At 40.7% G+C, this 17,255-nt stretch overlaps 1 protein-coding gene across 1 annotated transcript in view; it reads left to right on the plus strand.

Moving 5' to 3' along the window:
• The window catches only part of LOC128719294 (protein O-mannosyl-transferase Tmtc3), a 135,700-nt gene that overhangs the window by 22,515 nt on the left and 95,930 nt on the right, over nucleotides 1–17,255 (plus strand). The window contains exon 2 of the mRNA XM_053812919.1: nucleotides 16,135–16,271. Coding sequence (XP_053668894.1) covers nucleotides 16,135–16,271 — 137 coding nt within the window. The remainder of the gene's footprint in view (nucleotides 1–16,134; nucleotides 16,272–17,255) is intronic.

The raw sequence follows: 17,255 nt of genomic DNA on the forward strand, positions 1-17,255 counted from the left end.
AATCATGTTTCGTTGTTGCTTTTTTTTCAATAGCAAAAATAGAAATAGAAAGACAGCTCCAACGAGGACAAAATCGTGCGAAGGACACTTCGAGCCCGTTGCGAATTTGTATCGATTTTTACTCCCTAACAACCACTGCTTTACGCTGAATCGAAACACTGCTGCATGGAGATGGGATTACTCTTTTGTGGTCGTTGCAGGCTTGCAGAAGGACTTGGATTTTTGTATGCTTCGTTTGTATCAATTCCATGCCAACCATTTGAAAGCATGAAGCATGACCAAGAGCCGGCGACGGGAAGGAAAAAAAAATACCTAAGAATACTAACCTTAAAAATCCTCGATTCTGATGCCAGCAGGGAAGAGTCGTAAGGGCTAGCGCCAGTAGTTCCAATGAACTGGCGTCAGCTGGCGTCATCCCGATGGCGTCATGCAGTCATCGAAGCCAACAGCGTACGATCTAACGATTGTATTTTTTATGTTTGCACACACCTAACCAACTTCTCTATCGTTGTCCTGCTGCGCCAAGCTCACAGTTTCGTGTTGGGTGTGTCAAAGCTGTTGTGTTAAATGTTTTTGCCTATGGAGAACCAATGGTTCGACAACTTCAAGAGTCAAGTTCCCGCTGGGAATCCGTGTCCATCATTGAAGCTGCTACTTTCACCGGAAAGAACGGCTACGATAAACAGTCGGAGTAAACTCCCTCAGGAGAAAGTTACTGTGCTGATAAAAAAATAGTGAAAAAAGAACTCTGATAGTTTGTTGTATACTTTTAACAGCTTTTAAAAGTTGTTGAGTTATGTTTGTGGCCATATGACATTGAGTGACTTTTATGCAGTTTATAGTTGCATTTCGGGTAACAACATTCCGTTGCGCTTTCTTCATAGGATGTATTTGTTAAAGTTAGTTTATTATTTGACTAGTTTTTATTGGTTCAATAATGTTTTCATACAACTCTTGAATGTATTTCAAAAGCAAAAGTGATTATGTGTGTTTTTGTTTTGGCTTCGACGTACCGGCCAATCCCCGGGTCGTGTGAAATTCGCGTATGAAATTTGAAATTCATAAATGTAGGTCACCCAGGGAAGGAAAATTTTCTTTCTTATTGAATTGAATTTCCCTTTTTTCTCGGTCCGTTCCTGTGAATCAACCTATTCATGTGGATGAAAACAAATGCTGCGGAAAGGAACGTCGTTTTGGTGGCTTGGCTTGTGCCGGAAAGGGTAAAAATATAACAGGATTAAGGATCCTGCCGCACGAGTCGGGTGGTAAGAAGGCGTAATGTATGCGGGTATATCCTTTTGAGCGGACATACTTTTCGGCGCTATGCTTAACTGTCTAAAGTGAAAAACACACTGACCAAAGCTTAATGTCATCTTTTTGAAAGGCCGTAGGACACAAAGCAGCAAACTGGGCATATAACGTTGTGAACATAGTTGGTGAAAAGAAGATGCTTGCTTTCAGTTTTCCTTTTTTATCCTTGAGATTATACGTATGCGATTCAATGTATGTAGGTGGTAGAACGGAAAAGGTATGGCGTTGCTGGGTAACTGAAAGCAGTGTCCTTGAATGACAATAACAACCTGGTCGAATGAAAGGCGAGAAAATAATACGTTGCCTTTAGAAAAGTAAAACATTCTCATCAAAAATTGGTGACAGCTGGTGAAAGGTACGGGATGTTCGCATGTTCTTCAATGTTCTACCTACCAACCGTTAGAGCATACTCACGGATAAAGTTGCAAGCTGTGGAGCGCAGTGCTTATTGAACTTTAATAGCTGCACTGTGTTGGGATAAACAGATACAACTTTAGAAACAATACAATCCATGAAAATGAACTGAGCTTGGTTTTAGAGATACACATGCAGTAATTATGAGAAAAGAGAATGTTTAAGACGGGATGTTTTCATAAATATATGACTTGCAATAGATTTTACTAGTGTTGAGTAGATCCGATTTCCAATATATAATGAATCATAGAGCCGAATAAAGATTAGAAATCTGTGTTAAATTGGTCACGAATCTCCGAAAATTCATGACTCTTAAAAGCCTCTTGACTTGATGAGTCTGCTGTTCAACTCTTCAATTCTAATTCAACAATTCTAGTTTATACTTATTTAAATGATTGTTAATTGGAAAATCATCCTTACAGGTAAAAAAAATGAAATAGCAGTTAAATGTTTCTTTCCACTTCCATCCCATTGTACAGGCAGCTTACTTTCCAGCTGCATTTTTAAATTCACTCGTTATTATGTGTACTGTTTACTTGACTTCTTCTGAGCATGAAAGCCTTCCTTGTTTTGTACACATCAAAAGCAGAAAAAATAAAGACTACACTGCTTTGAAAAACGTTCGAACGAAGCTTCATAGTGGAGCAAATAGAAAAGAAGCACAAAACACATCTTCTGTGCAAAACCCAGGGAAAGATGCAAAAGAAAGCCGTTGCATTTTGGAAAGCAGATCGCACGTATGTACATAAACAGGATCCAATCTTGTGGTGAAGCAAGTGCTTCACTTGTTTCGCATATCTGTGCCCTGGTTTCCATGTGTGCGGTTTGAGTTGCTTAGAAGCGTAGCGGTGTTTGTTAAATTCATCCCGGTAACGGGCGGCAGGATTAGAAAGTTTCAGGTGATCCTTTCAGGCGATGCTTCAAGCTCCCACTTGAGCTGTGGCACACGTTTGTGTTGGATGGTGATTATGGGTAGCAGACGTGTAGTATGTACAGCTCAAAGCTGTGGAAATGATGTTGATGATGATGATGATATGGTGTGAAATTTTTCTTTCCCTCGGCAATCTCCTAGTACCAGCCATCTTCGTGCGCGAGAAAGAGTTTCCTTATCCATTATCCATGCGGGTACGGTTGTGTTACCCAGTTTCTTGAACAGAGTGTTCTAGAGTTGCCGTACCTTTTCATGTGAAAATGGTGCGCCTGTTTACGGCTGGGGCAAGTAAGGTTGATCATGAAATATGGAACTGTTGGAACGTTATGGAGCGCATTGAATTTATTTATGTGCCTATTTTGGCACATGTCACTGAAAGCTGATCATGTGTCGTGAGCTGTCCTTTTTTGTCGTGTGAAGAAAGAATAAAACTTGCAGCAAACGGAGCACGCTTCCGGTTACGATGATACCGATGCGACAACCCGACGCTGACTGTTTTCGCGCTGAATTTTCTTTTTTTCCCTGCTCGTTAGGATGTGTTGTCAGGCGCAACAATAAAGCGATGGATCGGTTAGCAGTGAATGAATATTGCCCGCGGCACAGTATTGCCATTCTCTAGACGGACGAACATTGGAAGGCGCCACCAAAAAGCACTGGAGGCGACATTGTTCGGCATACAAAAACTCACTCCGAACTTGTTAGTGGGACGTGCGTGATAAACAGGTACTCGAGACGGCCGTTGTGCGGTAGAAGCATTTCCAGTTCAATGTCATACTCGCGCTAATCGCGCATTGCGTATGAATTATATTTCAATGCATAGGAGAAAATTTTCCATCACATGGCAGCTTTAGGCTCCATTTGCACATTCCAGGCACAATATTGTTCAATAATCCACAACACCATTCGGAGCGGTAAAATGCACAGCGAACGCACGCAGGCAGCCACTTTTCGGGAATGATTAAGGGTGGAAAAATATGACAATAGGTACTTGATTTTTGCTTTTTCCTTTCACTTTGGAGCGTAGCTTTTCAGCTCTTTCCCCGTCAACAAGTGCCCAAATTGACGTCAAGTGTGATGGGTTTGTTCGATGAAGATGGCATTTTTCGGTGCGACTCATCGCTGATTGTGCCGTTCCCGTTACCGTTCGGTCCACCGAGCATTGTTATGGGAAATTATGGTATCATAAGGTGTGTGCAAATGGCAATCTCTCGAGGGCATTACGTTGTGCCATTTATTATTTGACAATTGGGCCTTCAGGACGATGAATGGATCGTTACGGTCCGGCAAGGTTGTGAGTGTTTGCGTGTGGAACACCTCCGTGGACGAACGAAATGGATATGTGCTAATGGATAGGTCAATGTCACATACGTGCCCAGCATAAGCATGCTTTAACCAATATCCAAAGTGTACATTTATTCGTATTCTGGATTGCTTGTTCTTGTTGTTGATTTGATATTATTGTTACCTGGATTGATATTTTACATCTCCTGATTCATCGATTTACAGGAACTTTTAGTGCATCTTGTCTAGAAAAATAACAATAATAGATCCTTAATATGTTCAAAGAAACTAAATTCATCTTAAACCATAAGGTAAACTTTCAAAAGTTGGTTTGAAGGAGGTCAACAGTCTCCTACAGTCAAAGTAAAATGAAGTTAATTTAATAGTTATTATTATGTTATTTGAAATTACATAACACTAACAATGAGGGTTCGCCGACAACTAGGTTCGAGACATAAGTAACGAGTAAGTAATGAAATACAATGCTTAAGTGACCATAGTGTCGTTATATTCTGGCTTGCTGGTTAAGTTTGTAGCTATCAATGCCACAAGTCAAAATTTACAAACGTGTTTCGGGATGTTTTTTTTCTCAAGTATACCTTGTTACATTGGTTTAATTTAATAGGCGTAATAATATGCGCTAAAATATTGTTACTGAATCAGGCACATTCAATGATACTTAATTTTTGAATCATTAAGCGTGCATTGTACTTTGTTGTTAGTATACGAGTTATAGTTATAGGTAAGAGTTATACGAAAAGTATACGAGTTGGCCAGCTGCAAGAGTCCTCAGGAGGCCATACACGGTCGGGTCATCTGTCAACCCAATATTCCTGATTCCTATCTAATCTGTATTTTCTTAAGGACGCGGCAACGCCATCACTCCTTCTCAATTTTTGTTTACTGCGCCTCCTTTGTCCATGTAAACTACCTGAAAAGACTTTATGGACTGGTTTGTTCGGTACCATTCTAATGCCAAGACCAGCTGTACGATAGTAAGCTCTTCGTACAGCGCGTAGAGATCATCATTGTAGTAGCTTTTCGATTGTGCTCAGCCTGCGATGCCACCAGCTATTTACAATACATTTTTTAAGAGCGTTTTAAATTTATATAACTGATTTTTGTTTTGGTCAAATAGTGCCTAACATATCTTTTACTAGGGGCGTATAAAGGAGCATCTCAAATTATGATCATTTTGCACGATATAATTATTTTGTTCTTGGATTTGCGCGCTTCACGACTACGTATACAGATTGGTGAACAAAGTCAGAAGCTTATCGATTCGATACAACTACAATACACTTGAATTACGAACCTCAATAAAAATGCGGGAATAAAACAAACAAACTAACCCCATAAAACCAGGAGTGATTTTCACCGATATCTAGGATTTGTGAAATACTTTTGACCACACACAACCGCTTAGTCATTGTTAGGGTGTTTTGCCCCCGTTTCTCGTACCGGTAAAAATCACACCCTGAATGATGGTTCGCTTCAATATCAATAAATCATTCGTGCTTAATCGTCTAGTACGGTCGGTAAGTGTATACGATTGTGTTGTAATCTCCTGTCGAGCTAAAATGGTGTCTCATCACTTGATTAGCCGCCCCTTTCACCCGCAATCAATCACTACATGTTTTTCCTAGCGAAAACAAAAGTTTCTGCTAATGAGTTAATCTGTTTCCCTTGCTTTTTTCTGTTTCCAGGTAATGCGTTCGGATTACTATCAGTTAACAATGGGAGGGATGTACAACTTGGTAAGCCACAACAATGGATGTTGGTGATTTTTTTCACTTTACGTACCAGTTTGCATTTTAAACAAAGGATACATTTTCAGCCTATCTGATCCATGTTTTCTTCTGTTCTTTGAATTAAGCGTGGACTGCTTTATGAAATGTTCAATTTTATTGCGAAGCAAATCGATCCCAGTGTCAGACTTACATGCAACAAAGAACCTATTTGGAAGGTAACTTACCGCTCTCCGCAATCATATGGCAGAAAACCATCGATACAACATTTCATCATGTTCAACACGATAAAGTGAAGATAGCATCTTTTTGCTTCCCTCGCTCTGCGCTGGTCGCACTCTTTTTGGTCGACTTCCGAAGCTTTTTTTGGCTCGTTATCGTTCGTTCCGTTCCCTGATTCCCAGATCATCATTTCGAGCGAAACTGCTACCATCCCGGAAGTGTATAGGGTCGTTTCTTTTGCGCAGGGGTTATTTTTGGAGAAGCCAGCGGAGTGTATGCTGGCAGGTTCACAAAAATTCCTTCGCAAATACAGTGCTGTTCCATCATCATCATCATCCTTTTAGTGTCTTTCTCTGCTGCTGCCAATCGTACAAAATGTTCGCTTGAAGTCGGCACCATAAAAGCGCCGGGCATGTGGTGCTTAAAATTGGAACGAACGGTAAAATAGTAGTATTTTTCGTTCGAGAGTGTGATTTCTACAATATGGCCACAACCATTTACCACTGATGCCAGTATATGGTATATGGCGCAGTGCCTGAATCTCGATAAGATAAATATGTAGAGATGTGTGTCTGCAGATTCGGCTCACTTCACAACTTCCGGCAGTGCCCAACCACCGAAACCCTAGCTTTCCACGGGTGCAAGACTCTCCGGTTCGCCGTATGATCGTATCGACCCAAATATAGTTATCATTCCCTGTTTCCTTCACTTGTTTTCATTTCGTACCTTGCACGATCTTGACAGTTTGACTAGAGCATGAAACACACGGCTCCCTATCGTTGAAAATCCGCCCGGAAGCGGAAGTTTTCCACCTATCCAATTCTGATGATGTTAAACTTTTGCACTGTAGATTTAAGGATGATAACATGATGCGAGTGAGCGGTACAATGTCTTTTTGCCTTTCGTTTCTACACCTTGTCATGGGGTGAAACACAGCAGAAAAGTGTGAACGGGCACGAAAAATTGGTAGCTATTCAATGTAAGCATAATGGTGCCAATCGTTAAAGATGGTGGAAATGTTCGATATTCCGCGTGATGGGTGAAGAAATGATAGACATTTTAAGCGTGTCCGGTTTGATAAACATCCATCTGAAGTCTCTTGGTTATTGTACACCGTAAGACACATACAGAAAGAAAAATGGACACTCATTATAAATTGATGGTTGCTACCATTGATGGGTTGATTGGGTCAATAAAACCGTTATGGTACCGAACGATGGTTTCTACTCCTGAAGCAATGTTTTAATTTTCCGCCCACTCTCATGGTTGTATGTGTCTTCATTGATACAAATGAAGGTAGTAAGTTATCATGGTACGATCTGTAGAAAATCATATCAACGTATTGAAAAACAGACTGCATTAGCTTTACCTGCTGGTCCCAGTCACGGGTAAACCCATTCGATCATAAACTTTCCACACCGATTTCAATCTGAGAACCTACCAAAGGTAAACGGGACCGTGGAACGAGAGATGTTTGTTCAATTTCCATAAATTAAATTTGTTATTTATTATGCACCGAAAGACCTCACCTGGTCGTTTCCAGTTGCCTTTGTTTTTTCTTGGTTCATTTCTTTTCTTTTTTCACTCCATCCCACATTTCGACATTGTTTGTGTCTGATGATATGCTTGCAATCGGGATGCAGGTTCCATGCATGTTTTGATCTGAAACACTGCCAACAATGCAGTTCAAGCAGAGTGTGAGTGCGCTGTATGGTTAAATTGGAAATACTAAAAATGACAAAAACCCGGCGTCGAACCCGCATAAATAATCGTTCGTTACGGTTCGTTATGTTGGCGTTTGTTTTACTGGCCGGACGTCACCTCGTGTGCATCGATTTTTGGCTTCGTTCCTGGCGTTTTATATCAGCCGTGTTTCTTTAAATTGAAAGGATTGGTCAATTATCTCACCCGCTCCTTTTATATGTTCCATGGCTAGTTCGTTTCGGGTTTCTTGTTCACTCGTTTTTGAATGCTGTATTCCGATAAAATGGATTGTATTCCGACAAAATGTATTGCTTTGTGCTTTTTTTGTATTACCTCTAGCTCAATCGATGGAAATAAACAGTCGAAAGAAAGTGGAGGCAGTTTGTCAGATGCAGTGTCGAAAAAGAAAATTGGATGCACCAACATGTTTTTCGTCGTTTTTGCTACCTACAAACAGTTTTAAAATATACACATCGCAAGAAACCCCTTCAGGAAGCCCGCATTCCCGGTAGGAGCTGGAGTGAAATCAAAGTCCCTCTAGAGCAAACAGGGATCCTTCCCAGCACAACATAGCGTTCGCGCACTACCGGTGCCGTTGTTCGTCTTAACAACAAGCAGCCTGGCAAGCGAATTGAATTGCAGCCAAAATTCAAGACCAATCGGAACAGAGCACTCCCGGCGAGTATCCTTCTCCGATCCGGGACACCGTTCGATATCACCACCCAATGGTGTTCTGCTCACTTGCCAGTTTAGAGTAATGGGCTTCTTGGTGCCATTTGCCCGTTGCTTACGGTCATTCCTGAACGATACTGGAGGTCAGTAGAGCAGTGGTGTGTCTATCTGTGCTGTGTGCACCCGCTGACTCGAACCACTTCATGCCGACAATGCTCTTCACCAAACTCCACCCATAATACCATGGCCACCATGGTAGCAAGAGTTGTGCAAGGACATTTTTATCATTCCTGTCGGCAAGGATGGACTTGCGCGGCAAGTACGAAGGGTTAGAGTTTTTGACTCCAGTAGTTTAAAATACCGAAAAAGAAGTGTAGTGGTAGGTTTGGGTGGTGCTAAGTGAAGGAAAAGCCATGCTCGATATAGTGAGTGGACGACTTGCCTTAAGTGACAGGGCTCTATTGCTTCCACTGGCATGGTGTTGCTGAGCAGTGTGTTTTAATTAAATTGTTTAGCCAACTCTATTCGGTTGCAGAAATATTTGAGGTCCGTTTCGATAAGCGTTGGATCCTTTGGGATTCCCCAAATTTGCAGTGGGATGTTAACGTGGTTGAATTTGGACGCTAGGTTCGGTTTGGCTATTTTAAGTGGGAATGCTTTATCTGTTAGAAGTTTCTTGATAGAAATAGGGGTACATTTTATTCCATGTTTAACGTTTACACAGTCAATACTGCTGCACAACTTTTGCTCCGCATAGTGCTGGTGGTACATTTTGTGTGCAAAACAACACATATAAGTGATGAAATTTAACCTCAATATATGTAACAATTTATACATATTATGTACTTTTATTTGATGCCAATGGCAAAAACTTCAACAGTAGAAACGATTGTTTCTACTTCTACTTCTTCTCAAATTTAATCTTCTCCGGCGTGTAAAATTAGGGAACAGTACAATTATCACGAAACTTCTGTTTTATCTTTTTGAATCGCGAATCCGACCTTAAGAACATCGATAAGTTGCCAAATTTCTTGCAATCAAGTCTCCAACTCCCTAATCCAAATGAGCTACCATTTATCGTTGACCATTTTCACAACAATCAGCATTAAAGCCGACTGGCATTGAAATAATGAAGCAAAATAAGTTTCATTTTCTTCTGCCTAGGACAAGTACCTTTTCGAGATACGTTACGTGAATATCGAAAGGAAAAGTCTGCTTGTTGCTGGTCGGCGGCTTGGGAAAATGTTTGAACTATTTCGAGTGTAACACCTAGATGAAGACCACCGGATTCTAAGCTAGGAACACCGTGAAACAACTTGTTCTTTCGTGAAAATTCCGCAGATGTCGTTCTTCTATTATGCCTCCTTTACTATCCACTTCACGTGTACTGTGTGTTCGGCTTCAGTCCATTGGTTGGGCTGGATTTGTAAAAGTACGATCTTAAAAACAGCATGCCACAGGTAAAGTTTGGGAGATACAACATAAAGAAATAGAAGCGTTACGAAATATCTTACGGCGAGTTACTTTAAACGCAAACAGAGGGTCCTACTCGAGAGTAGATAGTCGTTCACGGTCGGCTAAATTATTTTCTACGCCCAAAATTCGACTTTCTCAGCTAGTGTGTGTGTGTACTTCATTTTCTTTTGTATTTTTTTTCATCTGACAACGTCGATCGTAATTCGAAAACCGAAACAAGTAATCGGAAACTCTCAGACTTCCCATCGAAAATGGCGTGTGCACGTGTAGCAGCGATAAGGTAAAAACTCTTGCCAGCTAGCGTAGCTCCACCGCTTCGCGGCCCTAACGAGGCCCTCGTGTGCTTTTCTCAGCGTTTAGTGAAGACTCGGGAAGGGAGAAGGGAAAGCTTTCATACGGAACAAAAGGACACACTCATTGCCTGTTGTCTATCGTTTTCTTCTCAACCAGAGAATTCCACTTTTTCTACTATTCTTCCTTCCCTTTGTTCTGGCTCTGACAAAATGGTCGACAGCGATTACGGAGCACTTCCTTATGCGTTCTTCCTGCATATGCCCCCTTCAACACGAACGCTTTTGAAGCAGCGTGCTCAAGGATGCGTCTATGAATATCAACGGCATTTCACGCTACAATGATGTTCAGGTAAGCGCACGTTTGGTGTGGAACAATTACGCCGAGGGAAAAACGATGCCCGAAAAAAGAAATCTTCTGCGGTTCGGTTATTTTCAATTTCAGCTACCAGCCGCATCATTCCACGGTTTTATCTTTGCCGGTGGGCACGGCACGGTAAAGTCGAATAAAAGTTTCAATAATCGATTTGTGTGTGTGCTTTCGGGAGTGAAACGAAAGAGTAAAGTAAGGAATGAACGTTTGCACAGGAAATACTTGGATCAAACAGTAAACGTACGTACGCACGTGGATGTTTAACGTCTGCCAGACTTGTAGCTAAAATCTGCGGTTCTCTGAAGCGGACATAACATGCTCATCGTCGCAAAGTCATATTGATCGCCGATGCCGGTTGTGATTGGAAATGTTATTTATTTGATTCGTAGAAATGTTATTCGATGTTGGGTGACTTGAAAAGGTGCAGGTGCGCTGAAATTCGTCGAAATATAATGTTTTGTTCCGACATAATTTGTTCACTTTCGCTACTTTGTTTTCTCGGTTTCCAGCGTGTTGCACTGAACGTATATAGAGATAGTTATTTAACAGAATGGAATTGAATACGTTGATGAATGTTTTGCTCCTTTTAGGCGCTTTTCGCCTCAGTTTATTTCCATGGTGGTGTGTATATTTCTTTTTGATATACTTGTCGCTTCCGAATCTCATCATCCTTTCGGACTAAACTTTTCCGCCTTACTACAAAACCACTCTTTAAGAATTGTAATAACACTAACTCTGCATCGCGTTGTTGGAGTTTAAAACAATTCCTCCTTGCCATCCCTATTCTTCGTGGCTTCGTCGCGGTAAGGGCTGTATTCCATCATGCTCGATGAAATGGAGACGCATGGTTGCTCATCAATTTATTCCCCTTTTTTTCTTCATCATTCGCCAGACTCTCGCGATCCAGCTTAAACTTTCTCATACACACAAACACACACTTTTATTCGAAAAGCTAAATGTCAGCGCAAACCAAACCAAGATGAGCGGCAGCGGCGCTGAATATGGCGCCAAAAGAAAACCAAAGAAAACTGTCGTGCCGTTTCGGGTGGAAATGATTTGTGTTTTTCTTTTTCCGCACGCTTCACGTCACATCTTGCTGGCGCTGGCCAGTTTCTTCGTCGACCAAAATTTGGGATCCGTTACCGAACCTCCCAAAAGCAGCAACGACATTCGTGTATTACGCTGGAGGGGATTTTATTATGGTGGCTTTAACCACGGCTGGGAAAGTGGGTTGGAAAAGAAACGAGACCATTTTCCCAGACCATTTCCATCATCGTCGTTCGGTGACGGTTCGACGTTTTTTTCTGTCATTTCGCAAAATTCGTGTGGTAGCGGGTATAACATTTCGGTTGAGCTTCCATTTCGATTCGGGCTGAGGGTCCTTTTTTTCCTTTTCTTAGTTGCTGGTTGTTCCGTTTTAATTGAGTTATAAATTACCGTCATATATTTTTGCCCTGCACCACAATAGGAAACCGGCATGATCCTGTCTGTCCACGCGGTCGGTATTTTTGGATACTGTTGCTGGGCGGGATACCAAACCAACGAAGGGGCTGACTTATTCAGTCAACCGTACGTACTGCTGGATGCTAGGCGAAGGTTTGTCCTTCTAACCGCTGCTGATGTCCTAGGGTTTTTCGCGACTTTGAGTGTGTCTTTGCAATATTATTCGCACCGTCTCGAGGCGGCATTAAACACGCTTGAAGTGATCTAACAAGCTTTAGCCAGAATCTTTATTGTGGCGTGAATTATAGCAGGATCAGCAAAGAAATGATCAAAACATAAATGGGGTGACCAATGCCTCAAATTATTTTAAGTACATTGTGTGTGTGTGTTTTTTTTTAAATATCGATTATTATTAACATAAATCAATTCAAGACATCGGTTTTATGTAGAAAATTTGAAACGTTTTTGATTTGATTGAAAGTATTTCTTAATCTTGCACAGCAAATCATAGGAACGTCACGCACAACACTATTAATTCAATTTTCTTTAATCATCAAGCCATTACACGTTTGTGAGAAGTTGGCGCACATGAACTACATAAACAATTACATACCCGAAAATGTTCTTTACTTTTTTAAAACTTTATTTATCAAGTTGATGATTTTCCGTTGTCGGTTTTTAGCAGAGACTATGATTATAAGCTTAAAAATAGCTTATACGATAATAGAGTTCCTGTTAAATTTCTGAATTAAACAATGCTTTTTTGAAATTTGCTGATCGTATCAAGCGGCAAATGCTTAGAGTATGCGAAACTTCCCCGAAATATGTCACAGTTTTGATCGAGAAAATGCAATGGTAAATTTTCGATTGTGTTTGTCGATCTGACAGTATATCTCCCTTCAAACTATTCGTTAGTCGAATTAAACAAATGGCTTAACCCTTGCACTTATTATGAAGGTATTATTTGCACTACGATACCAATTTCTTCCGTACTATATCTAATTTGTTTTCAGCTAATGGTGTTGGCATAATACAAAGCATAAATAAAAATACAACCTCTGCACAGGTACAGACCAAAAAGGATTAATTACTTTCCTACCGTTATTCCAAACCTACAGATCTTTTTTCTACACGCAACGTAACGCTCTCAAGGCGCCAGGAAATTCATTATTCGTTTCGCCCATAAATTGATTGGTTCATTCCACAAACCTCCCACTATTCCCAACGGGATCGACTTTCGGTTAATCTTGCACGGTAAAAATGCTTGAAAAGTATTACCCATTCTACTACACCTTCCATGCAAAAGGTACTCAAGGTTCCCATGCTTCGCTTTCGGGATAGAGGGCCAGCAAATGGTGGGTCCTTATTTGCTGTGAATACATTCACGGTTGCTGCTGTTGGTTTTGTTAGGATGGGTTTCTTATTTTTCCCATGTTTACTTTCTCCGTTCTCTGTTTGACGTACAATGCGCCGCCGATTATCGACCGATGATGGATTGCGTATGAATAAATGGGCAGTTTTCCCGCCAGCGGCATAATGTGCGCACCCGAGAGCGATTTGTTAGCGCGTAAGAAGCCATTAATTATCATCAACGCCGAGAGTGAAGCGGGAAAAGTTTTTGGCCTTGCCCGGGTGGTGCGTGATTGGAGATTTTCCTCGCGCCAAATCGATGCAGGGTGGAAACTTCTGGCGAAAAAAAAAACTACCAAAGGGCTTGTTGATATGCGTACGGCATAATGAGATGAATGATTATGAATGATAGACTTTGGGGTTCTCTACCGTCAGTCCTACACAAAAACGCACAACTCATGCACCAAATATTGCTGCAGATGGGAGCTGCATTTGGACGGAGAAGAAGTTTACCTTGTTTTTTGTATGCTAACCGTATTACAATAAAGTTCACATTTTTTCTCAAGCATGATTTGCCTCTTGCAGTGCGAGATGGACCGTTATGTGAGTTAATGTGTACACACTAGAAAAGCATATTTACTCAACCAGCCTGCTGACGTTCATGGGTTCCTGACGAAGCATGTTTCTTTGTTGCGGGTCATGACGTTTTGAATAACAATTCGTTATGATGAGGTTAAATGTGTAGAACAGTTTATGTTTTCTTTGCTGTATTTCATGGTACGCGGTGAAGTTCAAATAGTTTATAGATTATTTTATGGGTTTCAGGCGAAAGTGAAAAAACAATAACTCTTTTGTTAAAATTCGGGCAAAATGATTGTAACCAAACATTGTGTGGTATATACTGTATATATGCATTATATGTATACTGCATAGCACAATTCTTTTTTAAAAAAATAGCCAACCATTTTTTGCAATTTTTGACAACGTGTACGTGATATATAAAATTAATATATTCTAAAATTGTAAAAAATTAAGTATGCATCAAATCATAATATTTTTTTTTTGCTGGGTCGAAAAATTGCACTGTGTAACATACGATATTTTACTAATTTGATGATTTCTCTTACGAAATTATTACAACCTTGCTTATTGTATTGAAAAAGAAGTGTTTAATAGGCTCTGTGGCAGAATTTTGGTATATGTTTACATTCACTATGCAAAATTCTCATAACGAATTAACATTACGAATAAGCCAGTTTGGTTTACAATTGTGATATTCTTGTGTATCATTTGAGTACTGTAATTCACAATTACCGCAATACTGTTAGTTAGAAAGCTGTGTGCTATAAAATTGATGCATTAAAATTAAAGATTAAACAACATCCAACCGTAATAATCAAAGTCCTCAAGTGCTTTTAAATTATTGTTACGTTTTGGCAAATGGTTGTTGTTGTTGTGGTTGTTTTTGTATTCGATTGTAGAAAATCCGTTCTACTCGTTATTATTATTTAATTGTCTTCTATAAAGCTCTTTTGTTATGAAAGTAATGCGAAAATTTAAACATAAAATGCGAAATAAATCGAAGTATCATTGTCGTGTTGAAAGGTTACAATAGATGGCATTGTTAACATTATTCAATTTCTAAAAACTCTATACAATGTATGAAAACAATGTAAAAATGTAAAAGAAACTGCAAAAATTCATACACGGTTCCTGCAATTCTCCATTTCATTTATAATTAGTTAACCGTTTTCCTCGAACCGCTTACGAACGAGGACAAGGACAACGCACCACGAGCCAAGCGAGCCAGTAGAATATGTATGATAGCCCTTAGGCTAACCTTAATTGTGGTTCTCCCCCTATCGGATAAGAAAAATCTAATTTCACCTCATTCTAGCAAAGAAGAAAAGTTCACAACCGTCCGAAGATCGGTAAAACTCGCCCACGGGATTATCCTCCAACGCATGACCCATGGCGAAGGGAACAAAGTTATAATCTGTCCTAGTTTTTCCCGAGTTCGGACAACGTCCCTGGCCTTTTCCTGGATCGGAGCGGCTAATCCCAATCTGGACTTAATGTAATAAAAGCCAAACATGCCTCCTCCCCTTGTTTGGTTGATTATTACTTGCGGGCGAGTGTAATTTTTCCGATTCCATCGCGATCATCATCATCGTCGTCGTCTGGTTTCACCTGCCAGAGAATGTGTTGTAGATAAGAAAATAAAAGAACGGTGAGCCCATAAACTCGAATGATTTTATTTTTACATCGTATTAAGTAAGAGCGAATGGCTCAGGTTACAATGTGGCGGATTCATGAAAATAAGTTTCGCAGAAAAACTAGTTTTAAGAGAAGCGGCCAATGGAGGTCACGGGTTAGTAACTCGTGGTGGCAATGGTCGTCGCGTGGAAAGTGAATGATTTCTTTTTATTGCATGCTTTCCATAACCACCTTACATGAAGCCGGTGTGTGTGTATGTGTGTGTGGTTTTATCCTTGGTTGGTCTATTTATTTTCCTACTATCGGTGACCGGACAGGATCGCCAGTGCACGACGACGCTCTATGGGAGCGGCACCTTTAGCGCTCCCACAGGATGGTAAATCCACCATAAATTATTCTCATGCGATTTATTAATTCCAGGATATTCTTCTGCTGCTTATATATATAATATCCCTTACCGGCCACGGGTCGGTCGGTACGGGCTTCTGTTCGTGAAATCCGTTTGCCTTCTGCCTGAAGACTTGAGCCTGTTAAAGCCTTAATAGAAGCAGCGCTTGTCCCGGATCATAACTTTCATATATTCTTGTATATTTTTCCACAGCATAACCGGTGTGTGTTCGTGTGTGGATGGTTTTTTTTGCTTTCATTTCTCTTCGTTCACATCAACGCTAACGCTTCGTTTTCCCTTTTCCCTACCCGCAGGAACAGAGTCATAAATCATATCGACCGCTGTGTGTCCTAACGTTTCGCTGGAACTATCTGCTGCACGGGCTTGAACCGGCCGGCTATCATCTGGTCAACGTGCTGCTGCACACGATCGTTTCGCTGATGTACTTCCGGTAAGTTTTCTGAAACGAACAAACCCATCCCATACCTAGCGTGTCTCCTCCTGCATTAGCCAACCCTTTTGCACGCTCGCGGACCTTAACCGTTTTCACGAAGCTTGCTGTCCGAAGCCCGAAAATGTAATGCAATGTTGCAGCAAACTGAATCTGATAGGTCTTCGCCGAAACTATCTTTCGGCACGGGTATGGAATGGTTTGGATTACAGCTGAAAGATTTCGGCAAGAAATTGGTTGCATTACAGTTCGCTTCACAGAAAAGATGGTCGAATGAAAAGGCATTTTCATGGAAGTGATCAGTTAAGTAGACCAAAATCTTCGTTGCTTAAAGATTTATTATTCGCCAAGTGTTTGTGCCAATTCACTTAACTATATGGACAATAGAAAATATATAAGTTGCGTGAAAATAGTCCGAGTGAATCTTTCGCCATTTATTTTAACGAACTGTAAGGGAAAACTTAACACTAAACTAAGAACGGAAATCGTCATTCACATTCAAACGCATGCTGTTTCATTGATTGAAGATAACTCCCAAAGATCGCACTTCAGATGCTCTGCTTTGAGTATATCTTCCTCTCTGAAACTGAACGAATCACTCAGCGATAAACAGTTCTCATTCAGAAAACGCGTAGCAAAGTTCTTTGGATTTTGGACCGCTACCACTTATCCGTCTTTGGCTGAAGTTTGTTTTGATTTCTTCATTCAATTTCCGGTTTCCGGTTTCCGGCCCAACTCTACTTCGTCCTGAATATAAGCTGTCTAGAGCTTAGCGTAGAGAGTGCCTACGATGTTCCATTCGAATGACTTAAGCATCGCCAAAATAAGTTCTCTTATCGTAACGCAACACACAGATCGAAAAAACACATAGACTGAAGGTTCCATTATAATTTTGTCACCCAATGTATAATATCATCTTTTCTGGAGCCAATACCACCCATGACAGTCACATGGTCGGTTTGAATGAAGCGTGACGATACCTTT

The sequence above is a fragment of the Anopheles marshallii genome, chromosome 2 (assembly GCF_943734725.1).
Source record: "Anopheles marshallii chromosome 2, idAnoMarsDA_429_01, whole genome shotgun sequence".
NCBI lineage: Eukaryota > Metazoa > Arthropoda > Insecta > Diptera > Culicidae > Anopheles > Anopheles marshallii.